This window comes from Synchiropus splendidus, chromosome 19 (assembly GCF_027744825.2).
Source record: "Synchiropus splendidus isolate RoL2022-P1 chromosome 19, RoL_Sspl_1.0, whole genome shotgun sequence".
Classification (NCBI taxonomy): Eukaryota; Metazoa; Chordata; class Actinopteri; order Syngnathiformes; family Callionymidae; genus Synchiropus; species Synchiropus splendidus.
The window spans coordinates 13589489-13616439 of record NC_071352.1 but is presented as its reverse complement, the minus strand read 5'-3'; the positions used below and the strand labels follow the sequence as shown (position 1 = coordinate 13616439).

Genomic DNA, 26951 nt, shown 5'->3' with positions numbered 1-26951 from the left:
TGGAGTAGAAACAACATTAGCAAAAGAGTTATATCAGGAAATGAACTTGTTCCCAGCCTCTGTCTCACTCACACACACACACACAAAAATGAGCAGAACCACTGCTTTGATGATGCTTCTCGTATTTCTTCACTTGATCATTTTTCCTCCATCTTGTATGATAAATCATGTGCGCTCCTTGCTTTACTAAGAAACTCTCCATTCTCCAGTGGAAGTGAATACTATTAGATAATCTTACTCTCACTACGACAACACACTTGGACACATCTCCCATTGCCTCAACTACTCGTACACTACTGATGCTTCTTGTTATTGTACTGTTATATTGTATTGTTATTGCACAAGTGCTCGCTTAATACAAAATACTACTTGTACTACAAACACCCATCACACATGATACAGAACTATTCACCATTATTCTTTTGACTTCAAATAACAGCATCCTATCATCACACATCCTTCCAGTTCACCCTATGAAATATGTGCATTGCATTGTTTTATGCATTATCTGTTATCATATTTTACATTCTACTTTACTTAACTTGAGTTTTTACATGCCAATAATTAAAACAAAATGTGCGTAGAATGTGTATCTTTCTCTTCTTTCTCTGTTCTCACCTCACTTCCTAATCCCAACAAATATCAGGAGAGCAGCAGGATGTTTTGTGCTCTCACATGGGTGTTTCCAGTTTTGAACAGGGTGAGGAGGGTTTGCTCAGGGACGATATACCGGAATCGTGTATCGTCGGAAACACCTTTTGAATAGAAAGAGGACGAGGGAGGAAGAGAGGGAAGTGGGGAGGAACAGAGAAAGAACTGGGAGAGAGGAAAGAGAAGCCGAGCAACCGAGAGGATCAGCGTCGAGCAGGGAGCAGAATTCAGCAGCAGAGCCCTGCAATAAAAGAATATGACGACCATAAAAGTTTATAGCGTATAAATTTCTGAAGGTTAAGAACTAAACGGCTGTAAAGCAAACACGCCGTGAAAATGTGTGCGCGTGTGTGCAGAGGGGACGGCAGGAAATATTAGAGGGAAAGTTGAAAATCCCTCGGTCTGGTCATCTCCAGAGGGAGCAGGAGACGGTAAATATTAGTGTAACTGCGGACCCGTCATGGGTGCACTCGTGGGCAGGAAGGTAGCGAAGGTTTGCGCCTTAGATCAGACTGGGTGCTGCTGCTGCTGCTGCCGCTGCTGCTGTGTATGTGTGTGCTTCTTGAACCATTCACGCCACCAGGCTAAAAGGAACTCCGCGTGTTAGCTAACCCGCGGTCTCCATTTACGGCCTGCAGGAAAGAAGCTCTAGAACAGCTCTAAAATGCTCGGCAATAAATCGAGAGTGACCATGGTTCGTCGGCTTTAAAGTCGTAGTCGAATATGTGTCACCGTTGGTAAATAAACGCCCCCCATTTATTATATTTTCAAAGGGACCTCCATTTACTATTTTAATATTTTTTTCTCATTTTATATATATATATATATATATATATATATATATATATATATATATATATATATATATATATATATATATATATATATATATATATATATATATATATATATATATATATATATATATATATATATATATATATATATATATATATATATATATATACGAGTACCGTGTGGTGGGTTTCATCCCAAATCCCTAATCAACGCTCAGGTCCAACACTAAATTACGACGTGCAGTTTTGTTTTAAAGCAGCTTATTTAGCTTTATGTGCGGTTTTAGTGGAACCATAAACCGAGATTACTGGGCCCACTCACCAATGGCCTTCAGCAAGTCAGCCACTTGGGGACGCTCTTGCTCCATGAATGCGCTCTCACTCATGCGGTGTCTTCCTCCTGCTTGTGGGACTACGGTGCCTTGCCATGGGCGCTGGATTTTTAGGGCTGTTTTTTGACTGTTTGTGTAGCATATGACGAAACACCTTTAAAAGACATTTTAAGATTCGTTGTTTAAATGCGTGAAACACACTTATTTCATCATTAACGTTACAGCCCCCAGAAACACGCAAGTCACCAACCCGATGTGTAGATTTAACATACTGGATGTAAATTCATCTTGGTTCTACAGAATAGAATAAAAGTCCCAGGTAATTCATTTTTGGCGGTTTCCATTGCCTGTCGTAGTTTGGTACTGTTTCTACTGAAATTATTTTGCGACAATATGACCACATACATAACGCGTTTGTAACAGACGCAAGTGAATCTGTAGACAGCGCTCTGTATCTCCGGTAAACAAGTACGCATGTACATTCGCACACAGTTTATGGAGCTGTGCAGTTTACACGCGTTTACAGCCACTTTGTCCCGGGCCTTTTAATCCCCTTTCGTCCCCCCACCCCACCTCTCCACATACAGTCGTCCTCACGGTTATGAAGACGATATTTATAAAAGCATATCAGCGGGTTCGTTCATTGACCAGAGACACAGCCTAAATTACATTTATAGCGTTTATGGAGAAAAGCGTTGTTAAAGCCAAAAGTAATAAGGGAGCGACCCTGTGGGCTTGGACTTGTTCGTGCTTCTTTTATTTCCCGGAATTAAGAGAAAATAGGGAGCGGCTCACACATACACAAATCTTTAAATCAATCCATATTATTTTTTATTCCACACTAATAACTAACCCTAACACTACTAAAGTGTGTGTGTGTGTGTGTGTGTGTGTGTGATGAAGAGCGTCTCATCACACCCAGATCAACCTCTCCCCATCTTCACATCCTCTGAGTTGAGCTGGGAGACTTTGCTTGAATAACAGGCGCACCCCGTCAACGGAGCGCGCGCGCACTCCCGTGCGTGTTCGAACGTGCGCGATGGAACCAAATTATAATGCAAATTATCACCGAGACCGACACACACACACACACACACACACACACGCACACACGCACTGGCCGAGGGATAGGGAGACAGAGAGAGAGGGGAGGTGGGGGGGAAGAGAGGGAGCGAGAGTGCGCGCGCGAGAGCGAGAATATGAAACAAGTCATTTGCAGAGGAGTAAATCACGGAAAGCCGCGACAGCGCTCCCGCAAACACCGGAATGGTGATGCGCACACGCTCTTCTTCATCCTCCGCTTCTCCCTCTCCCTCTTCTTCTGCGACTGCCGCTTCGCCTGCGCCTCCCTCCTAGTCTTGCGCTCAGCTGGATATTAAATGGAGTCGCTGTGAAAGTGGTGGCGGGGGTAGTGGCCGCTTTGTCCGACCGCGTTGACCGGGACACTCACCGCGAGGGGGACACCGACGCCGGCGGACCAGCCGGGTCTTTGCTCCTTTCCCCCTCCCCTCAGCCTCTCTGTCAGTTGGTGTCACTACCTGAAACAACAGACGCAGATTAAGTGTCGCTCGCACTTCTGCCTCTTCTTGACCGTAAGTCACAAAGATGAGCTCCTATTTCGTGAACTCTCTTTTCTCCAAATATAAGAGCGGAGACTCGCTGCGTCCCAACTACTACGAGTGCGGTTTCGCTCAGGAGCTGGCGGGCAGTCGGCCCACTGTGGTCTACGGCCCGGGCTCCGGAACCACCTTCCAGCATGCGCCGCAGATTCAGGATTTCTACCACCACAGCGCCTCGACGCTGCCCAGCAACCCATACCAGCAGAGTCCCTGCGCGGTCACATGCCACGGCGAGCCGGGGAACTTTTACGGATACGACGCCTTGCAGCGACAGACACTTTTCGGCGCCCAAGACGCGGATCTGGTCCAATTCAGCGACTGTAAACTGGGAGGCGCTCCGGGACTCGGCAGCGAGGACACCGAAGGCACCGACCAAAGCCCCTCACCCACGCAACTGTTTCCATGGATGAGGCCACAAGGTGAGCAAACACACCGGTTCCCCAGAATTCCTCCCCGGTAGTGCGGTAACCGCCAGCTCCGTCCCGCTGCTGGACCGAATGAGGGAGCGACAGAAACTTCCAGTGTTTTAAACAGGCTTGACAGCAACTTCCTGTTCCCACCAAACACACTTTATGGTTTTATTGCAGCCGCAAAACTCTTGAGTGAGTTTAGGGTTTAACTGCCGGTCATATAATCGGAGAAGGGAACGCAGTTCTCACAACAGCGCGTTCGCTTTCACCGATTCTAACCCGGGTTATCGAAGGATGCATGGTCTCACTGACTCGGCTTAAACTTTCACTGCCTTTTTCTTTTACGACTTGCTGTTTGGCTGTATGGCAGCTAGTCCTCTCAGGGTGGTGAAGGTTTGAAGAGAGGAATTTCAGCGCCTATAGAGTCGCTGAAATAGACACTGAAATCCTACCAGCTGCTCTGCGTGAGAGGCTCCATCCCTGTTTCTGGTGGACATCACAGGACCTATGAGACGTGTTACACATGTGCGGACAGCACATTCAGCAATACTACTGCAGTATAAATGGTTATATATTGACCACGTGTTACCGGTTTTTACTCTCCAATATAGTGGCACGCGTTCACGGTTGCTTTTACTCACGTTTCCGCTGGAGGGAGTTAAAAAAAGAAGAGCGCTTGGATGTCGTCTGTAGCGCCATCCAAGTACCTGCTCTCTCATCTTTGACGACAGTTGTGCCCAGTGTAACTAGCTTTTTTGTGCCCTTGTGCAAGCCATACTGACAACGAGTGTCAAAGAAAGTGAGATAGTGCCCAAAATAACTTGTCTTTAACATACACTGCGGAACAGGATCGCGCTAGTGGTCAGTTGAGTCGTCTTTGGGGTCGCGTGTCCGGGACATACAAAGACACCTTGACTGCGATTTCATCGAAAAACACTTCTCAATCGCAACGATCATGTGCTTTAAATTTCGCCCACATGAAGAGGTTTTATTGGACACTCGGGGGTTGACCACCTTAAACCTTAATGTTTTTTTTTTTTGTTTTTTTTTGTTTAATTTAACTACATTAGATTTAAGAACATGTATCCTGTCCGACCTGTAGTAACGTTGGGGCTGTCACTTAAATTGGGCGCGAGTTGTAATTTAAAACCACTCGAGCTCGTGGCATATTACGACTGACCGCACTGGTTTATAATGTGATCATTTTTGTGTCAAACTGTCAATCAACGTACACCGAGACATCTTTAGTTGGTGTGGCACATGTTTTAATGAGAATGCGTGGATGTGTTGACTTCAACTGCGTTCAAATCCGCTGGATGGAAACGTGGATCAAACAGTGTTTTATCGTAAGTCAACTCAAAGGACATGAGTGACGTCACAAATATGTCGATAAACCAAGTGTCTCGCAATAAAAAAAAATAGCTGTTCTTTTTTCTTGCTTGTGTGTCTGTGTGTATCTAGTTTAGATATATATGTGAGGACTTTTTGATTTGTTGGGAAATGTGTGTGTTACAAGTTCAAAAATAAGTGGATCATTATAATTCGGTTTAAGTTTGGTTCAGTGTCCTGGTTAAGGTTAGTGTTTTGTTTTGGATGGTTGGGTTGAGGGTGAGAAACTGGGGACAGTATAAAATGTCTCACAGCCATAGCTGCACAAATGTGTGTGCGCGCGTGTGTTTCACTCACATGGCACTCTTCAGGGAAATTCTAAAATAACCTCGTCGTCTAAAACGAGTTTGCCACTCGAGCTTAAGTGTTGGTTGAGCGATGTAGACATCTCCTGATCCAAACGAATTTAAAATATTGTTCGGGTGGTGCGCAGTAGCGGGTTCTGGGAACAGCCATTGTCGGAAATATTTTGGGTAACGGATTGGATAATGAATTAAAATACGGTATTCTGAACGTGCGTAATCTTATTCACATCACTTATCATGACATCATGGACGTCTTGAAAACGAAGGCGTCTTAGCGGAGACTCTTTTACGGCTGGAAATGATTCTAAATCACCTTGTCTGCGCGGCTTGGAATCGCAGGGAATACAATATATTGTCTGCAGTTATGATCAGGCTCCCTCCAAAATGTCAACTGTCAACTGCCTCGTATTTGTGTCCTGTTTTTCCCAATTAACTTTTTATTACAACGGATTTATTGCGAATGCAGCTGGTTCCGCTGAGCTGAAACGGACCCTCAAAGCGTCTGTCAGACTTTCTGGATCCGATGTGATCGGAGTACTCGTTGTTGCTTAGTAACCGTGGAAGTGCTGCGCTATCATTGAATTAAAAAACACACACTTGACATTCGATACTGTAATTGCAACGTAGGATGAGTGAAGTATGTCTGTTATTAAATGTTCATGGAAGTAGGGCCACTTTATTCATTCCAAAATATCACTCTACCCGAATTGTTGATTTCATACCAATATCCTTAATATTAGCCACTTAGACACGCACGCGCATGTTATGTTTTCATGCTTTGTGGAGGCATTTCAATGACTTTTATGCTTTCCCCAGCATCTCATCCTAAACCTAACCATCCAAAACACATGGGTAACCTTAACCAGGGCCTAAAAAAACAAAGGTAAACTGAATTATAATGGCCCAGTTATTTTGAAGTTTTGCAAAAGGTCCCTACAAATAGCCCCTAATAGCAAAAGTCCTCACAAAGAGGTGTGTTTCCAAGAATTGGTCCGCACAAGAATAGCTACACAAGTTCGCAGACTATCTTAGTGAGCATCATCACTGACATACTGCTTTCCCCAGCCTCTCCCCCTAAACCTAACCATCTAAAACAAATGGCTAAACTTAACCTTTACTCTTAACCAAGAATTATGTTATATATATATATATATATAATCCAGCTATTTTGTAGTTTTAACCCTCAAAATGTGGCTTAACAAAGTGAGGACCGGCCACTTTGTGATAACTCACTCTGTCCATTAAAAAGTCACACAGGTTCTCACAAAGATACGAAAGAAGTACAAGAACATATGCACACATATGCAGACGTTTCATTTGCTTTGACAGCTCGCGTTGAATTATTTTCAAGATTTTTAGAGCTGCGCAACAATTACAAATAATAACAGAATATAAAGTAAGCGATAAAAAAGTGTAACAAGACTGTAAAACACTAGTGTCTGTGAGCTTAACAACACTATATAGTTATATTAAAATGAACTGCTACACCCCAGGCTGAGTATCTCTCGCCTATTTTCTTTGACACACAAACATGCGTACATTTATGTCGGTCCATTCAAACTGTAACTTTGACTATTGAAGGTATGTGTTTATGTTTTTTTTTTGCCTCTAACCCGTCTTCTTCTACTGTCCCCTCTCGTCCCTCCTGAAACCCAGTAGCTGCGGGCCGTAGGCGGGGTCGCCAGACCTACAGCCGCTACCAGACCCTGGAGCTGGAGAAGGAGTTCCTCTTCAACCCCTATCTGACCCGGAAACGCCGCATCGAAGTATCACACGCTCTGGCCCTCACAGAACGGCAGGTGAAGATCTGGTTCCAGAACCGTAGGATGAAGTGGAAGAAGGAGAACAACAAGGACAAGTTCCCCAGCAGCAAGAGCGAACAGGAGGCGGTGGAGAGAGAGAGGAGGGAGAAGGAGCTGAGAGAAGGTGGAGGCACCACCGGAGGAGGGGGGGGAGAGGGCGGCGGAGGTGGGGGAGTGCAGCCGGTGTCGGTGCCGGTGGCGGGTACAGCGGGAACCCAGGCCTCGGTCAGTGATGACTGCTGCGAGAAGAACAAGCAGATGTGAGGAGGGAGCGACACGAGGAGCTGGAGGCAGAATTGTATATGTCGGACTAAGCTGTTTTTGGGTCTTCAATGCCGCAAGACTGCCACACCTTTAATTGGTGAACTGCCGTTTCCATGGCAACCACTGAGCTGTGAGGCCTGGGAGGGCTGATGACTGTAGATCCATATCTGCTGACTGTAACTAGAACAAAAAAAAAGCAAATAAAAACTAACGCAGTTTTAAACTATCTGATCTACCTGGTGCAGTAGAAATGAAACTAAAAAAAAACTGTATTCACAATTGAAGGGGAAAAAGAATTATTCAGGTTAGAGATGCTGTCAAGACAAGAGGAAAAAAATAGTCAGTACGCAGAAACAGTTGGTATTGAGCATCGCCCCCCGTTGCCATGAATCGCTAGGCAATTTATTTAAAAGTGGTTGGACTTATAGGATTCCTCACACTCACTCAGGAATTAGGTTCATCCAGTACAGAGAGCAGTTCATGGTATACACACGGAGAACTTGTAGTATACATTCTAGCCATGGTTACGCAAACATCACACATCATTCCAATTGGATTCTACACAACACATGCATCACAAAACTCACAATACTTAGGAATAAAGTAAACTGCTGACTGGTTCTTACTTATACTGGCTGTTTAAAGGGGGTATAAATACTGAATCTAACACTCATCTGGATGATATCACTGAACACTGAATTAAAGCAGACGCACTGTAATTTAGAGAGGGTTTTTGTAGACTCAGAAAATCCTGTTTTCTTCAGTAAATAATTGATGTAAAGTGTGTGCTATGATGAACTACCTTGTGAGGACAGAAGGGAGCATAAAAGGGAAAACGCCAAACTGCCCACTAAATTCATTGTTTAACGCTAGGATTTAGAAAAAATTGGATGGAGACTGGTTGATAACATTTTTGTTCTTGCATTCATTTTTGGCATCCGAAATGACTTCATTGTGCATGAAGCTTAATGATCCCACAGTCATGACGCTAGGATTCTATACTGAACTGTACTGTACATTTTCATTTGGAATATGTATGATAGTCAGGAACAAGAGAGAAAAAAAAACAAAAGCTAGATCCACTGAGGTTGAATAAAATGTATCCTTGAGCCACAGTCTATTGTAGCCAATAGATATAGATATCGATGTCCTGTTTGCTTTTAAGAATCTTCAATACCACAATACCAGCATGTTACAGTCACCCCCGAAAGCTTTCTCTCTCATTGTTTCAACTGTCTGTCAAGAACCGCCACACTTTTGACCCAGTTTACTTCTCATCACACAAACACTTGCGCCGGGTGGAAACGGTATGAATCAACTCAAGCATAGTCGACTTAGTGTTTTAAAAAAGAAAGACAAGTGATAGCTTTCTTCTTTGTGGAACAATTATTGTGGAAACATTTCTATATTGTTAGAAGTTTATCATTAACATGTTTATCTTTGGCAGCTGTATAGTCTTTAAGTTAAAATGATGATGGTGCACTTTTTAATGTACTTCTCACTTCTTTGTTGTGGTTGTTATGGCGATGATTACTGATGATATCAACAATGACATTTCCAACAACATGAAACTGCCTATTTATGCTGTTTTAGTAGATCGGTCTGTTTTTTTTTTTTTTTTTTTTTACACTCCTAATTGTTGTTTTAGTTGTTTTGGATCAATGGTGTTTCTGTTGTCTTTGTTTTCTCTTTTTACGTAAGAAGCATGTGCACAGTGCAGATAAAAGAGAAGATTGGTCAAAATAAAAGCGATACAAATGGAAGCGTTGTGATTCCCTCTGATCTGTCAGAGCCCAGACTGATAAAGCCACATAGTTCACCAGGCCAAACATTTGTGCCCGACTCGGAAATCTCCACTTAAACCCGCCGACACTTCCCTCTCATCCACATCCAAACATCTCTTTATTGATGGTGTCTGCCCCAGTTACATGATAAGCCAACCATCTTTGATACTCCCCATTACACAGGCCCTCTGTCACCATCACCACGAGGACTTGAGGTGGGATTGTTTCCATATGGCCACTCTTGGGCCATATTTGCACATGCGGATTCAACTTGTGGACTGTTAGACGGGCAGACGCCGCAACATCAATGGAAGCTCAGAGAATAAATTGACCACAAACTGAACATATTGGAACATGCCACCTTTCAATGAAGTGAGGTATAAACAGACCGAAAAGGTGTCTCAAGTTAGGGGTGGCATTTTGAGTGACGTGGAGAGCCTGCATCACGGTTGTGAAGATGAAAATTGAATTAGAAACTATTTTCATTGATCAAGAGGAATAAGGACACATTTATGACCATGTATTAAATAGAATTGTACCTCATAATACTGGCCTTTCATTTCTTTACATGCATGTGATGCATCTAAACCACAACTTGTCTTTTCTTCCTTGGGATGTTGCTTTACTCTTTCACGGCCTCTGCTATTTAAAGCACAAGTCATTACTTTGTTATTATTCATTGATACAACGAATGATTTATCACAAAAATCAACACCATTTCCTGTCCATATATTTGCTTAGTGAGATACATTTCATTTGAGGGACAGTACACAGTGAGTTCGAACCTAGTTCTTTGGTTTACGGTTCATATACAGCAACTATATTTCCTCAAATGATTTTTGCGTAACTCTTTATCATGGATTATCTTGGATTTAGCCTTGTGTATGAATGCTGTTCAGCAAATACAATTGTTTTTCATTCAATATGTTCATCATCATCGCTCTCACATAAGTCTCAGCATGATCACTTGTGAGACATATATATATATATATATATATATATATATATATATATATATATATATATATATATATATATATATATATATATATATATATATATATATAAATACATTTAGTTTTTATCTATTTATTTACAATTTTACTGACGTTGTCACGTGACTTCTAGGAGAGTTCAAAGTGATCTGGTGCCAAACTTATTCACAGAGACTTTTCTCAGGTGGATTCTGATCTTTTTTGGCCCAGTAATCCGCCAGTGGTCCTGTGACGTGTTGTGTTTGTTTCTCACTTCCCAGAGTAGAGCTGCCCTCTAACCATCACGTCTGAATTATTTAGGTGTTAAGTCTCAGGGACATTAACTGGACAGGACATTAACTGCAGCCATGTGGGTGTAATTATACTCAGCTTGTACTGCTTTTTGTGAGAGGTGCCAAAAAAAAACCTTCTTCATAAAACTACCAGAGGCTGGTTTAGCCATCATAGCAAGTTAAAGAGACACAAACTCAGGTGGAAGAACCACCCAGAAATCTTACCTGAGCATGAGAAAATATCGGACAAGTGTCCCTTGAGTCTTCAGTCAAAACAAAACTACAGATTTATTTTAAAGTATTCATGTCTTTATTCGATTATTCATATGCAGTTGTTCCAGTAGGACTATGTTATATGCATGTACGTTTGTGTATCTTTGTGCTCACCCTGTACTGTATATCATTATTAAGATCGGAAGTGCCTGACTGAAAGTATAGCACTTTATAGTGAAGTAAAACTATGAAAAAGAAGACGGAACAATTATATTCATATAAAATACATATGACATTGTCAAGCAACCATCCAACTTTCTCTGAGGACAAACGTCCACAGCAGAAGCAAACACACACACACACAAACATCATCATATTCCATCCGATAAAGATATTTTCAGTCCATCGATGGCTGTCTTCATGTGACTCTGAAGGGGAGTCCCAAATACGTAGGTAAGTCCCACAACAAAATTCTTTCTTCTTATGGTAGGTACTGCCAATCTGTTTTGAAACAAGAATGAAACAAACATTTTTGACATCATCTTTCATTGATGCACAAACAGGCATATTTTCTGTGTGCAAACTTGCACAGTTGCATGCGTTTTTGCACATGCAAACATTTACTGAATCCTCTTCTCACACTAACCGCTACTCAGCAGTCATGCATGCGAACTGGTGCTACAGAACAGAAAACTGAAAAAAGTCTTTCGAAAATCAAGACAATAGCTAAATATAAGAACAAATTGGCCACAAAACTCAAGAGATGCTTGAAGTGGAATTGGTAAGAAAAAGGGAAACCCCATGGCTGGTGGTGGGTGGTGAGTTGGTGAGCCAGAGGAAGAGTGAGATGCCATCTTCTGCTGCTTGTGAGGTTCCGTGTGGTTGCGGAGAGGCCGCCACTGGCTGCTCAACTATCCCGCGCCTGTCACTCTGTCTGACCAAACCGGCTTTTACAGCCGGCTTTCCCCCTCTGTGAACTTTTTATGACTCTCTGAAGCCACTTTTGAGGACTTTATTAGCCGAAGATCTCTCTGAGCCGAACTCTTTGTTTCTCTGCGTTTCACAGCGATCACTCATATTCAGGCCCAGGCCGAGGGCCTGCTGCGTCCATGTTGGTGACGGCCACAGCACTGAAGGCTCATTGTCTGGCCACAGTGTAAATTAACTGATGTTTCAGGTTCCCCGAAGACGAGGAGGTTGATTTAGTAAAGGCTTGAACCCAGGCTAACCCGTTTGGTTTCACTGAAGCTTCAAAAAAAAAAAAAAACAACCCAATATTAACAACTATATTTTGTTTCTTCTAGGATTTCAAGATATATATATATATATATATATATATATATATATATATATATTAGGGTGGGATTCGATTAAAAGCCATACATACATTTAAACAACAAAATATTGTTTATTTTGTATCAGTTTGACAATAGCGCAATAAATCACAATGGTGGCTATATTCAAGTTTTTATATGTCCTTATTTAAACTAAAGCTCTTTTAATGTCTTGAAAATATCTGTATAAGAATTTCAATTTTATAAGAATTTCAAGTCCATTCAGAGTAGTCGAAACCCTGGCCATCGTGTAGCAAAATACATCCCTGAACAAAAGCAAACAAAAGCATCTGTTTGCTTTTGTTCAGGGATGTATTTCGCTTCCTCCATGTTTGTTGTTGTTGTTATCATCCTAGCTGCCACGTGTCTTGTGCATCAGTGGGATCAGTCGACCAGGAACTCCTGCACTTACAAAGGTTCCCTGTTGTCTGGAGAGCACACTGTTAAATTAAATTAAATTAAAACTATTAAATGCGATTCAAATATTTTAACACATTAAATATGATGAAATATATATATAATGATTCTGAGTCACAATGAACTGAAACTGATCCTGGATCTTCCCTGTGAAGATCCAGAAGGGAAGTCCTCCATGAGGCTTCATTAAACAACAAAAATACCAGTGATGTAGAGAGAGAGGTTACAAAGCCTGTGCAGTTTTTTTCCTTCCAGGCTGGTCATTGCCTTTATTGCAGCTCAGATGACCTGCGGTGTGAGCGCAGCCTTATCTTCAGATTCCACACCAGGAGTGACTGCTGGCTGCAGATATTCCCAAGAATCACATTAGTGAATGGATACTCATTCGATTCCACACCGCTCACTGACAAGGCTGTGCTTTTGTCAGGCGAGGGAAGAGGAAATAAGCCGAGAGTTTGCGTGCTCTGACGATGGCCCCTGAGCCGTAAAAATGTGACCCAGTTTCACTGCAAGCTTCAGGCACCAAGTGACCTTGTGAACGCAGATGGTGAGCACAGTGGCATGTTGTGTTACATTGTTTTTGAAATGATTTTTATGGTCCGGCAAAGTCCCTTGAATGGAATTTCATCTTCATTCTTTTCTTGTCTGTTTGTTTGTTTGTTTTTTGACAGTTGGAGGTTTTTAGGCTGTTTTACCATAGTTCTGCACTCAACTATGGAAACACAATCTTCTCATTGCTGAGAACATTATGGAAGCTGATGTCGCTACACAGCCTCATGTATGAAGCATCACAATGATAAACTCTCTTAAAACTTTCTCACCCACACAGCAGCTCGCAGCATCTGCAGCACTTTAAACAAGTTTATTATTTATTTCTCTCTCTCTCTCACACACACACACACAGACTTTTTTGCACGTAAGTGATTATTATTATATTTGAGGCACTTGTGTTCTATTCATCTCAAAAGGTGAATTAAATAAATTCAAATGTACAGATCCCACACCAACCAAGTTGAGGCAAAATAAGCCAGAAAAGATAGTGCGCTTCGGCTCGAATGTCTTGGCATAAAATTGAATTGACATTTTAAAGTTGCTTGAAACGTGACAACGAATCCCAACAAAGCGGTTGACTTCCTACGGTCAGTCGTCGTCCTGTCGAAGGAAATAAACGTTTAAAACATATTTACGAGACAGCCAGAAACTGAAAAAATACATATCATGTGACCAACTCTGACCTCATGTGAGACGGCAACATATCGGAGAAAAGTGTGTTTCGAGTCGGGCGCGTCACTGACAGCAAAGGCACTTTCATCGGAGGAAGTATAATCTAATAGGTCTGACAAGAAACACGCGGGCAGAGGATTGTTGCATTTGGATTTTTCACGAGTGCCGATCGGAGAGCTTGAGCTCCTTAAATGTTGGTTTTATTGAACGTTGAGAAGACATTGAGAACCGTATTGTGAACTATAATTGTGCGAAAGAAGTCTGAAAATTCGCCGGACAACAACAATTCACAATAAAAGACAAGACTTGAAAAAAAAATCGTCTTTTTTATCGATTATAGAATTTCCTCATGATGAAAGAAGACACCCACTGCCGTGGAAAAAAGGTGAATAATAATTATATGGTGAAATAGCGATTCCGATTGCAATGTATTGTTGCATGTTTATTCTGTTTTGGCCAGAAACGTGAAGAAGCATGAGGAGGAAATGCAGTGAAAGGTGAGGCACAGCAGACAGCTGAAGTTCCTTTTAACACCATCGGATGAATTATGGTGTTTACTGAGGCACATTTGCGCAGGAAATGAAGTCTGGCACCCAGGCAGCTACTTCCATGTTTTCTTTATCAGGGATGACGGTGTCTGTCTGGGTGAAAGGCTCCAGGTCTCCATTTCGCAATAATAATAATTATAACATGATAACAACAATAACAATAGTATAGTTTCGAGGTTTTCATGGTCACCTGAAATGAGAACGAGCATGAAAGCATAATAATAATAATAATAATAATAATAATAATAATAATAATAATAATAATAATAATAATAATAATATAATAATAATAATAATAGCAGAAGAAGAGAGACATGTTTGGAAAGCGGGGTTCGGGTAAGATTTTAGGTGTTCACTAAGAAGAAAATAAAAATGAGTCCTGTATCTGCGTATTGTGATTTCTATTATTAAAATAGATACATTCATGACACGTAATAATGACTGCAATTGGGGGGTAAATATATGATGGTGTATTTTTTATTCATTTATTTTACAAGTTTTAAAGTTTATCGGGAAAATAGGGGAAAAGTAGGAATACAGGGCAGAAATGAAATTATTTCTTTTTTTCTCTGCTCGATTTTAATCTGAAATGTTAGACAAAGTGTTGACTGCAGAACAATAAATGTAATGTTTCGGGATCAATATCACATAATACAAATAAATGTAAGCCGTAAAAAGGTCAAATTACGTTGTATGACATGTGATGGGAATAAACAGATTTATAAATAATAAACGGATTTATAAATAATTTTACAAGAACAAAATGAAAAGTCGGAAAAATCAATTGAAAGAATCTCTCCAGCGTGGGTGAATGGGCTTCCATGAAACGAAGAATGGGACACTATAGTAGAGACCACCAAAGGAGAGTGGTGCTGGTGGTGGACACGATTCAAAAACATGAAGAAACATTCGCGTCTTTGTTTCCCACATTTTCGCTGATAATTTTTTAGAACTGACCCCTGACCTGCTGGCTGGCCATCATACATACTCAGATTCCAAACACTTTTTAAATTCAGGACTCAAAATATTATCAAGTTCAGGTGAATAATGTCCAACTGACAGTATTGGCAGTAATCGCACTTTCATCCAAACCTGCGATGTAAATATTTACTTGTGGGCGTTGTAAAGCTGGAAAAAATTTATCAGAATATATGTCAAAAATTTATGAAATCCGTTATGTTTTTGTAAGTCTCCTTACAAAAGGGTTTCTACCTTTTTCGCCTGTTAAAAGGGTTTTTGGTAGTGATGAGATAAGTTCAGTATCAGCATTACAAACGTCCAACAGTACTGGTAATTATACTGCAATAAATGTGTGAACAAGTCGTTGCAGATTGACGTCCTAGGCACCGAGAAGTCTTTGGGTGCTCAGTCATTGCGTAACTTAGGAATAATTCAATGAAATTCAATCAAGGAGACATTCGACTGGACGATTGAATCAGTCTCTTCCTGACTGAATCGTGTCAACATGACGTCGCCTTTTCTGGTTCTCCACAGTCCGATCAGCTGAAGACTTCTGAAAGAAGGAATTAACACACTCACTAACGATGTCTACCAAACCCTATAGTAAAAAAAATCCACCTTTTTACAAGCCACGCCCAGCGCATCGTTCTCTCAACGGCGAGTAGCAAGTAACTGATGGAAAAATAGTGGCGTACAGCGTTACGGGTGGGTGGGGGATGTTAAATATCACATGCATCCAACTCTGAAAACTCCATTTTCAAACATGATTATATCACAGTAAAAATGACTCACCAACTGGCCATGAAGCAATAGGCCTACGACTGTATTTGCTGAACTTAAATAAAATGGAAAATAGCGAAGCTTAATTCGGGTATGTTTTTAAACGTCAAGTCATGTCAGAAAGAAAAAGACAAGCCATTACAGCTACGCATTACACTGATAAACGGACAGGAATTTCATTTTAAGCATTTTAAACTCGGACAATGAAACTAATATTTTCCGATAAATTTCGCATTATTTAAATGTTCTTGGTTTGAAATTAAGTTTCATTAACCTCAAGGTAAAGATTTTCATGAATCTGTACTTGCATCCACTTAAACATGTCGGGAATAATACCAAGATGAGGCTCTATTAACAGCATCAATATTGCTTTGTCACTCAAGCAGCTACATTAAATAGCTGATGCAAAAGAAAGGAACGTGATTATTTTATTTTATTTTATTTTATTTGCGTGTTCTTTCTTCCTTTTTTTTTGGCTAGCGTGGGAGGGTGGGGTGGTGAAACCAACAAACAAGCAAACCCAATTCAGGGGTTCCCTCACACAAACCATCGAGATGGACAGGTCATTGCGTTGATTGCCCGCGACTTCCTACATATCCTGATGACTTTATTGCATTTGAGACAACCGGAAGCGAAATAAAAGACCAGAACACAAAGAAAGCAAATCGCAGTGAAACGGAAGGTTCCGTCGACTTCTGTTAATTTTTAACTCTGGGTCTTTAGTAAGAGGAAACATTGGATCTGCATCTAAAATCAAGTGTCGTTCGAAGGTCACTCGTAGGTCAAACGGCAGTACACACACACACACACACACACACACACACACACACACACACACACACACACACATATATATATATATATATATATATATATATATATATATATATATATATATATATATATATATATATATATATATATATATATATATATATATATATATATATATATATATATATATATATATATCATTGCCAAACGTATAAAATAACAGTCGATTGATTTTGAAAGAACCTTTTTTGCATAAGGGTAGGCTCAGAAAAAACAGTGGTGAAAATAAAATTAAACTCATAAAAAAACAATAACAAGCAGGCTTCTATGTGGTGGGATTCATTTTTACGTTCAAGGGGTGTCAGTTCAGGTCTTTTCTGCCAGATATATATATATATATATATATATATATATATATATATATATATATATATATATATATATATATATATATATATATATATATATATATAGTGAGAACCGTGCTCCAGGAAACGCGGAAATTTTCCTTCCATGTTTGTTGGGAAGGAGCTGCTGCAGAAGGGAGAGAAAATGGCGGCTGGGAAAAAAAGAGGGAGCAGCGCTGGAGAAGAAATGCGATAAATTCTTGTTGTTTTATGAAAATTTACAACTTTGCGATAAAACTTTATGAGCGACTGCGCGCCGGGATTGGCTGCGGCGCTGGTCATGTGGCCAGGCTTCACGCGAACAAGAACTTTTGGTGATTTCCCAGGCGACTGCAGCACTGGTCCGCACGCCTCCCCGCCGCTGCTCCCGCTTCACTACACGCCAGATGCACGCGCAGCCACACGGGAGTGAGCAGACGCTCTAATTAAACGGAGTTGTTAATGAGTTTGTGGGGCAATTAGACACACCCTTCTGCTGCTCCACCTCTTCCTGCTCCTCCACGCCTGCTCCTTTTCGGCGGAACCAGCGCGGCAACAGTTTTGTTGGGATAAAGGAGCCGCGTCCCGGTGATGACATCATCATTTTTCTTGTGGTTCCACTCTGAATTTCCTTGACGCGAGGGTGACGTACAAAGTGGTGGTTCAGATAACGGTGGTATTTTTGACGACTCTTGCAGAAGGAACGCCCCCAGCAGCTCCTCATTATCTCCTCCTCCTCCTCATCCTCACCTCCTCACGCCGATACCTCTCCGATGATCATTCATCCATCCATCCGCCGCACACGCGGCGTCGCATTCTAGCGACGATTGAAGCTGCAGGTGTTTGACACACGTAACGGACTCACGTCACGCGGTAAGTGCCCCGCTCTCGCGCCTTCCTGCTCCGGCTGCAGCGCGTGCGCCGCGACTTGCATGCGCGCTGTTGAAAACATCCGCATTCTGCGCGTCATGTCTCTTCTGCTATGAAGGGTCACAGAGCAGAGACGCTTTCCTCTTCACCACTGCAGCAGTCACTGAGTGTTGAATGGCCGACTGTCTGTCGCTATGGAAGGGTGAGGACTGCTCTCGCGATTGGGAAGCGTTTCCGTGGTGGCTGTGACGTGGTCTGGTGTTCCGGACGTCCAGTTAGACTTGAAAATCCGTACGTGTTTACCTGGAAATGATGAGCGGGACATGAGGCACGTGTGGTGCACTGCTACACAGTGCTCACAGTTGGTGTTTGTGTGTGTCTGTGTGATCGAACTTCCAGGTTGCTGAACTGTATTTGGTCTTGTAGTACCTCTGTTTGGAATGTGTGTGTGTGTGCGTGTGTGTGTGTGTGTGTGTGTGTGCGTTGGGGGTGTACAGGAATGCTCTTCAGTCTTGCCCTGCCTACTTTTATGACTTTGTTTCCCTTCTCACTTCCTCTGGGCAAATGGACACGGGTCCGCCTGAACACACGCACACACACACACACACACACACACACACACACACACACACACACACACACACACACACACACACACACACACACACACACACACACACACGTTTGTCTTCCTATCTTAGTGAGGACCATCATTGACATAACCCTATCCCCAGCCTCTCCCCCTAAACCTAACCATCTAAAAGAAATGGCTAAACTTTACTTTACTCTTAACCAAACTAAAACCCAATTTCAATAACCCAACTATTTTCTAGTTTTAATCCTCGAACTGAGGCTTGACAAAGTGAGGACCGGCCAAAATGCCCTTACTTTGCAAAAATGTCCTCACTCTGTTGGTTAAAAAACTCGTACAGGTTCTCACAAAGATAGAAATACAAGAACACACACACACACACATATGCTCACACACACACTCACACACTCTCTCCAAAATTACTCATACATTGAATAAGTCAAATGTTTTTCACATTATATCGTCCTCATTCATTTATTTAAGTGCGTAAAAGGACCAACATATAATATAATATAATAATATAATGTTCATTTTCTTTTGTCGATATTATATTATATTATGTTATATTATATTATATTATAAATTGTGCAAACACAAAAAATGTGTGGTTGGCTAAAAAAAAAATGCGTACCTATGAATTTATGTTTCTGCAGTGGAGGCATCGTAAACGTAAACGTAATCACGTGTCCACACAAATTGACTTCAGCGTGTCTTTCTGTTCGGAACTCAGGTAGAAACGTACGAGGACATCGCTGCACAAGTCTCTGATGCCATCTAGCGGCTGAACATCTCACCGCACAAAACACAGTTCTTCCAGAAAAATATATTGCTTTTTAAATGCATAAAGTTAAATGTGTTCCTCCAAAAGTTGCTCTTCTGACTGTGGCGTCGGATGGTTTGTCTGTACGGATAAAAAAATCGTCTTTGTGCAGGCGTTGCCACACTTCATCTGACTGTTTCTCAATATTCTCAGTTTGTGAGCGTCCATCTGAGAACAAAAAGTGATTTATGATTTGCCTTGAATCTGTAATCCGTCCTCCGTGACATGTGTCCCAGAAGTCCAGTGAAACTCTGCGTGTGTGTGAGCGTTTTTGTCTTGCATCTTTCCTGGCTCTTCTCCACGCTTCTTAGATGTAAACGTATGCAGAGACAGACTCGTGGTCGCTCCTCTGTCTTCAAGATTCTGCAGTTAGACCTGGCTGAATGAGGCATGGAGAGAGACGCGACAGCGAGGGGCCTCGCGCATGTGCGCCTGTGCCCACCAAAATAGAGGCTGAGCTCTGAACCCCGATCTGATTGGTCAGGATACACATGCATTGTTCTCGCGTTTGTGCGAATGGGTATATGCGTGTGTGTAAAAATAATAATTCCTCTCGGCGCTGCGGTTTCTTCATTGATACTGGCCCACATCTGCAGCTCACCCGCCACATTCGCTGCATATTACGCACGAATAGCGCGACTAAATAAACCCCTCTGATACAAACGTGTGACGCTTCCAGGTGCGGCATGTGTGTGAGATGTTTGACGGATCCCACTGAAGGGAAGGCGGGCCTGCCGTGATTTATGGCGCCGGATTCATCTGACTTTAATCCGGTCTTGAAAATCTACTGAAGGGCATTACAATTATGGGAAATCAATCTCTTCAGTCTCGCTCATTCATTTCATTTTGTATTCAATGCGCACAGTCAGATGTTATTTATTTATTTATTTTAGATTGAGATTATAATCCGGGAAGCATCAGGGGACTCCCACTTTTGTTCATTGCAAAAGCCGTTTTTCGATACAGTTGTGATAAGATCATGAAACTAACAAACATTTTGTCTTACAAACCAACCCGTGAAAGTAATTCACTGCCTTTGAAAGTCAATGTTATTTTTGAAAGAACGTGTGTGACATGTCACTTCAGCCACGCATTTCAGTAAAAAAAAATTGAAAGGAAACCAAAACAACAATGTGTGTCCATGGGTCTGCACGACCCGCCACCTAATAGTTAACTGGGCCCGGGGCTGCTTTGTGGTCGGACACCGGTCCACTGAGCTGACCCTCGCCATGCGCTCACGTTGCCATGAAGGACGCAGTTGACCGGTCCAGTGTGTGCTTGTGGAAAGAGCCGCTCTGGCAGTTTCCCCCTAGTTTGCTATTAACCGTATTCTGCGCACACACATTGTACTTTTTTTTTAATTTTATTGTCTCTGCAAACGACTCTGGCCAATTTCGTTATAAGTAAATAACCACATCCAAAATACATATTTTGAAAGGTGTGAATATAAACTGAGGGGTGTTTTTCCGCATTCAATGCGCGCCTTTTAAATGTTTTATGTTTACATGATGAGTGTGTGTGTGTGTGTGTGTGTGTGTGTGTGTGTGTGTGTGTGTGTGTGTGTGAAGCGCGCGTGTACTCGTAGAAGCGTTCAGCGCAACATTTGTTCATCAATTTGCTGCGGGCCTGTTTTTCACTTCGTCGCCATTCCTTCGAGTTTAAAAGGAGTCATAAACGGTCATAAAGCCATAAACAGTCCCGAGGTCATACACGCGCGTACGTGCACGCCCACACACACACATCTTCGCATCGAAGAGTCGTAAAACTATAAATGTAGAGGCTGAATCCTTCAACTTTTATTGTCAATAATGCCTGGGATTCCTGAAGTTCCTCCAACTGTTGGCACTTTTGCTGAGTTCATAGCGTGTTGATGACTCCCGTGAATGAGCAATTTAGAACCACAAATATATTTTTATTGACTCCTGAATTCCGATTGGAAATACACTGGTCAAATTAATACTTCGCTATTCCTCTTTAAATCAGCATTTCAAACCTTGCAATATAAACCTACGCCAATAAACATCGATCTGTCATTTGTCCCCGTTAAAAAATAAATTATATATTTTTTTAAATGACAGAAATACGCACGGTAGATTTGGGAGAGACAACGCTCGTACTCGAACATTCTAATATGAGGCTCCTGAGTTTCCAGTCCATGCGCTGTCGTTTATTGAACCACCGCTTCATATCCTGTAAAGCACACAAACGCAGGAATTACAGGTTACAGCACAACGACGCCACATTACAACAATATTACATAACGCGTTCTCAACTTCAGATTTTCTTTCTTTTTAGAGCTGTACATTAGCTATATACTTTCATTATATCTCACCGATATTACACTTGTTTACAGTATTGCTCACAATAACCCTGTTATTATTTTAGTTCTATGAACAGGATAAAAATAGGTTCCTACGACAAAAATGTGAAACCAACTATCGCTCCATATTTTCACTTTAGATCATGACTGCATGACAGTGGGTAACGCTGAAATTCCCTGCATGTCCTGCTCAATTATTGAACCGGTCTCGTCCAACACAATAACCAGCTTCCCGTTCCCACAAATAGGAGAGGAAACGGGACTCAGAGAGAGAAGAGAAGCGCCAGAAAGAAAGTTGAAAAAGACAGACTGCTATCTGTCTGTGTCTGACTGTTATTGTCCACTACTTTTCTGTACAACGCTCGTTGCTCAAGACTAGTCTTGCGTGGGCGGCAGAAAAAGTAGAAATAGAGTCTTTGTCTGTAAGTGTCGGTTGGACAGAGCAGACAGATCTGAGCTGGTCGAGGAAATTACGGTGACTTGGCTTTGTAATAGTCCACTATTACATCTTAAAGGGTGTCTCGCGTAGCCTCGTTTGGCATAACTGCTCTAAGAGGGAAAGCATGTAAATTATAGGTGCAATATTTTAACATCACATTTTCGTTTCGTTCCAAATGAAGTAAGAACGTTAATATTTGGAGAAAGAAAAGCGTCATGTGTGTTTTTCTGGCTACGCACAAGGCTAGGCATCACTGCGCACGCCTATACGGCCCAGCTGCCGCTCACGCCACTAGGCTGCTTTCTTCCTCGTGTTTTATTAATTTACTTTGAACCAAATAATGGCCCCACGTGACGAAAGAGGCTTTACAATCCACGCGGCTTCAGGGTTCATAGGCAGCTCATCTCCGAGATAAAGTAATCCAAAAAAATATCTCTGGATTAGACGTGCAATGTGTTTGTGGTCAATATGGGGCTGAGTTTCTGAACACGTGTGTAATGGAAATGTAATCACTTCTATGACACCGTATTTCAGCACAGACGCTCCCCGAGCGGCTCCGCCGACCGATGCGCGTTCCCGGCTTTTATTTACACTCGCTGAATTCACTTTAATGTGAAAATTATATCCAAACAGCACTACATGTTTTATTATTATCGCGCCTCCGACGCTGCGCCCTGGAGCCCCCCTCGGCCCGGGAGCGCGCGCGCGCCCCTCCGTGCGCGTGTGATCTATTTTATGGTGGAGTGCGCGCCGGGGGACCGAGAATCAATTTTACGCGCGAAGGATTCGGGTCTGATTACGCAATCTCACCGGGAACCGACGGACGGCTGTAAGTTGAAGGAGAGTCAAAGAGACAGTGAGGGGGAAATACAAAGAAGCCCCCTCCTTTTTTTCTTCAGCGCAAGGAGGAGTAAAGGACGAACGCCTCGCACGGACGCTTCCAATTGGCCGGTGATATGTCAGCTGCTCTCTGCCTCCCCCTCCGAGGCCACCCTCCCCATTCCGTTTATTCCTGCATACAAACTTACATAGAGACCCCCTCTCTCTCTCTCTGCCCCCGTGTCCCACACTGGCACACCGCCACCCAAACACCGTCCCCGATCACCCTCACCCCCTCCTCCCTAGCTGCGATCACTAAGTGCAGTTCTTTCGACTGAACTGTCGGCTATAAAACACAACAAATCATAAAGTGCAGGCTCGGGAAGGCAGAAGAAGAAGGACGGGAGGGAAAACCGGTAGCCGTTAGCGTCTCTCTACTCCTCCTTCTTTTCCATCGTGGTGCTTGTTATTGTGTTTGTTCCAGTCCCTTTCCTCCCCTCTGCTCCTCTTCGTCGCCCCTCTCGTCCTTTCACTTCTACTTCCTCATCATGAGCTCCTATTTTGTCAACTCCTCTTTCCCTGTGACGATACCGGGAACGGGTGGCGGCGGACAAGCGGCGGCAGCGGAGTCTTTTTTAGGGCAGATTCCTCTTTACTCGTCGGGATACTCCGCCGACCACCCGCTCCGTCACTACCCAGGGGCCGCGGCCGTCACGGCTGCCGCCGCCGCCGCGGTCGCTTACGGCGCGAACAGCAGCGGTGTGCACCATGACAAATCCTACCCAGGATCCCCGTACTACCAGCAAGCGGCGACCGCTGCCTATGCAGGAAACCGGGCAGGGGTTGGGGGCTCGGCCGGAGCCTGCGACTACGCTGCGGCGGCGAGCAGCTTCTACCGCGACAAGGAACACCCGTGTCTGGAGGAACACCAGCTCGCCCTCAGCCAGGAAGGCATGCACCGTAAGGCTGAGTGTGCGGGTCTGAGTGGCAAGGCGCTGTTCGGCGATCCCTTGGACGACAAACCTGCCTCAACTCCGATCTACCCGTGGATGCAGCGGATGAACGCGTGTAACGGTGGGTTTCCTTAATTTATCTGGATGTTTTATGACGCGCCTCATAAATGTGACATTTGCCTGCCCTGTCAGTTGCTTCTCTTCTTTCTCTCAGCTGTTTTATGATCCCGTTTCATCCGCTGTCAGTCAGTCATGTGCTTCTGTTTTATTGTCCGTCATAAAGTGAGTGTTAGGGTTCGGCTCCTTCCACTGTATATGACCTGCTGACTGCTACCGAGCTCCCAGCGGAGGAGCCTGTCATGATTCTGGCGCTGCTAACACTCCACGTCCAATATCTGGCGAGCTACTGCGCTCCAAAAAGAGCAAATAATGCGCTCTCTTATCTGGAGAGGGAAGCTAATGCTGTTAACCTCGCTCCGAACACTGACTACAGTTCTCACACAATAATAGCAGCTACGAAAGCAGGTCAGCATGCTGTGTAACAAACGGGTCCACCTGCAGAATAGTTCTTTAAACGTGTCCTTAAATGTTTTGGGAAATGGAGATGGCGTAAAATTCCACCAGTGACATGTCACCCCCAGAAAGAATGGTATGAAAGTTAAACAGTTACTGTGAAAACCACAAGTGCTCGGTGTCGTCAGAAATTAAAAGTATTAAAATTATTGACTATGAATGAGGTCACAGGGTTTGATTCATCTAATTCATTTTTAAACGTTTTCAAATCTAAAAATGAGTTATTTTCCCTGACAGCGAAACACGTAATTATAGTGGTCGCCAGTCATTATGACAGTGTATTATGCAAATACGCAACAATTCTTTTCTCTCTCTACCCTCTCACTATTTTATTTAACGTGTTTTTTTTTTATTTGGTTTTGCAAGAGCGATGTGTTTATAATATGATATCTTTCATATTGAAGAAATCACCAGTATGTTGCAGGTGACTCCTATGTGATGAAGCTTGTTGTTGTCGCTGTAAAACGAAAAAGATATTATTGGAAAGATATGAAAAACAAGTCACTTTTCCCGGGAATAGAATAGAATAGAAAATAAACCTCCTTTGTTTTTTCCCCCAGGAACATTTGGGTCTCCCGGGAGACGTGGACGACAGACTTATACCCGGTATCAGACCCTGGAACTGGAAAAGGAGTTCCACTTCAACCGGTACCTGACGCGGCGGCGTCGAATCGAGATCGCACACGCACTTTGCCTGACAGAGCGACAGATCAAGATCTGGTTCCAGAACCGCAGGATGAAGTGGAAGAAGGAGAGTAAGCTTATCAACTCCTCATCTTCGTCCTCGTCTTCTTCCTCCACAGTGAACGGCGGAGAAGAGGAGGAAAAACGGACGGAGTGAACGTTTAAGCTTTAAAAATGAAAGTGAGGAAGCGAGGAAAGTTGCTGTTCTCCTCCATACCTTGCCACACCATCCCCATAGACGCTTCTGCGAATTCTGAAAGACTTTTGACTGAAAATTCTTTGGTATTTTCACTTCAGAAAATGACTCAATTGCCTCAAAAGATTTGAAGAAGGCTGCCCTGGAAAAGACAAAATAAGGACGGTCGCTACAATAGTTGGTCACGCGCGGAAAACTCCCAGCCACTGAAAATGTACAAAACAATTCCCTCTTGGTTACATTCCAAGCAAACTACCTAATTTTTACTTTATTTTTATTTTTGCTGTCAGTGAAGCACTTGTTCTCTTTAGAAACCCCCCAGTTGCCCCACACCCGTTAATTCGTAAAGGTGTTTCGTCTATTCTAGTTACCGTCTTTCGCAGCAGGAAAGACCTATATATTTTAGATAACAATGTTTGTCCAATCGTCTTCATATTTAAAGTGTACAGAAAGAAAAGGAGCAAATACTTATAGGCCTCCTTTGTAAGGGTTTTACTTAAACTGCTGAGGGAAACTACCTTAAGCGTTCAGGAGTGTTTTGCATTGTTTAATGCTCGTGTCTGTCACATCAACGTATACTACCTATGACAAATGTCTAATAAAATGTATAGCAGTGTAAATAAAACCTTGATATGTTGCCATTCCGAATTTCTTCTATAGCGTTTATTTCGTATTGGGGTGACTGAGAATATGGGGGGTCTGGAAACAAACGGGCGCGCGGTGCCGCCGGTGGCGGGCTTGGCTAATTGAGGGGCAGGTCAGAGGAGCGAAAGTTGACCTGTCCTCGAGCTATGCCGACACAAACACTCGCACAGAGGCGCGCGAGCGTAAATACTTGAGACAGACAAAGTGGACAATGTACTTGTGACCCTTTGAACTCTCCTTGTCCTCTGAGTGACCGGCGCGGGAGCGCGCCTCTGCATATCATTGAGCGCAGAGAGAAACCGAACACACAACTGTTCTGCCGGTAAACTACAATATTATTACTTTTGAGTTGTTGAATTTTTGGGACGTACAATCATAAACATTCTATTCGAAAAAATTAGATATGTTACCGTTCTCCGGAAAATAAAGAGCTTCAAGCCGGATTGCGTGCGACGAATAGCGCCCCGCATAATCGATGCACTGCGTTGCCTGCTAGAACACACAGACAACCTTAACATCAAATGATGTCCTCATGATAACGTGCCGCAGCGTGACAGAGAGAAAACATGCGTTTTGTCGTTGGCTTGGAAAAGCTCAAATCCTGCGTGATGGCTTTATTTCACTATAGGCTGGACTAGGAAAATGATAGAAATAAAACAACAAAACATCATTCACAGTAACACGCGTATTTTCGTTTGGCATAGAACATTAGCAATAAAGTTATGTGCTGAACGAGGGTTGTTATGAAATACAGTTCAGCAGGGTCATGATGGGTATAGGTGTC

General features: G+C 42.7%; 2 protein-coding genes across 5 annotated transcripts; both read left to right on the top strand.

The window, feature by feature from the left end:
- Positions 1-3385: 3385 nt before the first annotated feature.
- Positions 3386-7569, top strand: hoxb8a (homeobox B8a). Of its 4 annotated transcripts, none has more exons than XM_053852409.1 (3): positions 3386-3818; positions 7163-7429; positions 7514-7569. In XM_053852409.1, exons 1-3 carry the CDS (start codon positions 3386-3388, stop codon positions 7567-7569), a joined length of 756 nt encoding a protein of 251 aa, XP_053708384.1. The 4 variants fall into 4 exon arrangements, with proteins under 4 accessions (XP_053708384.1, XP_053708383.1, XP_053708382.1 ...); XM_053852408.1 differs by having other exon boundaries at positions 7160-7429; XM_053852407.1 differs by having other exon boundaries at positions 7163-7569.
- Positions 7570-23307: 15738 nt separating this feature from the next.
- Positions 23308-26099, top strand: LOC128751423 (homeobox protein Hox-B6a-like). Its single transcript, XM_053852410.1, has 2 exons — positions 23308-24190; positions 25203-26099. Exons 1-2 carry the CDS (start codon positions 23665-23667, stop codon positions 25481-25483), a joined length of 807 nt encoding a protein of 268 aa, XP_053708385.1. The 5' UTR covers positions 23308-23664; the 3' UTR covers positions 25484-26099.
- The last annotated feature ends 852 nt before the right edge of the window (positions 26100-26951 follow it).

Coding starts and splice junctions, on each gene's coding strand:
- hoxb8a (XM_053852406.1), top strand. CDS start 3,386: ATGAGCTCCTATTTCGTGAACTCTCTTTTCTCCAAATATAAGAGCGGA. Junction 3,819..7,159: donor TCCATGGATGAGGCCACAAG/GTGAGCAAACAC, acceptor CCTGAAACCCAG/TAGCTGCGGGCCGTAGGCGG.
- LOC128751423 (XM_053852410.1), top strand. CDS start 23,665: ATGAGCTCCTATTTTGTCAACTCCTCTTTCCCTGTGACGATACCGGGA. Junction 24,191..25,202: donor GCGGATGAACGCGTGTAACG/GTGGGTTTCCTT, acceptor TTTTTCCCCCAG/GAACATTTGGGTCTCCCGGG.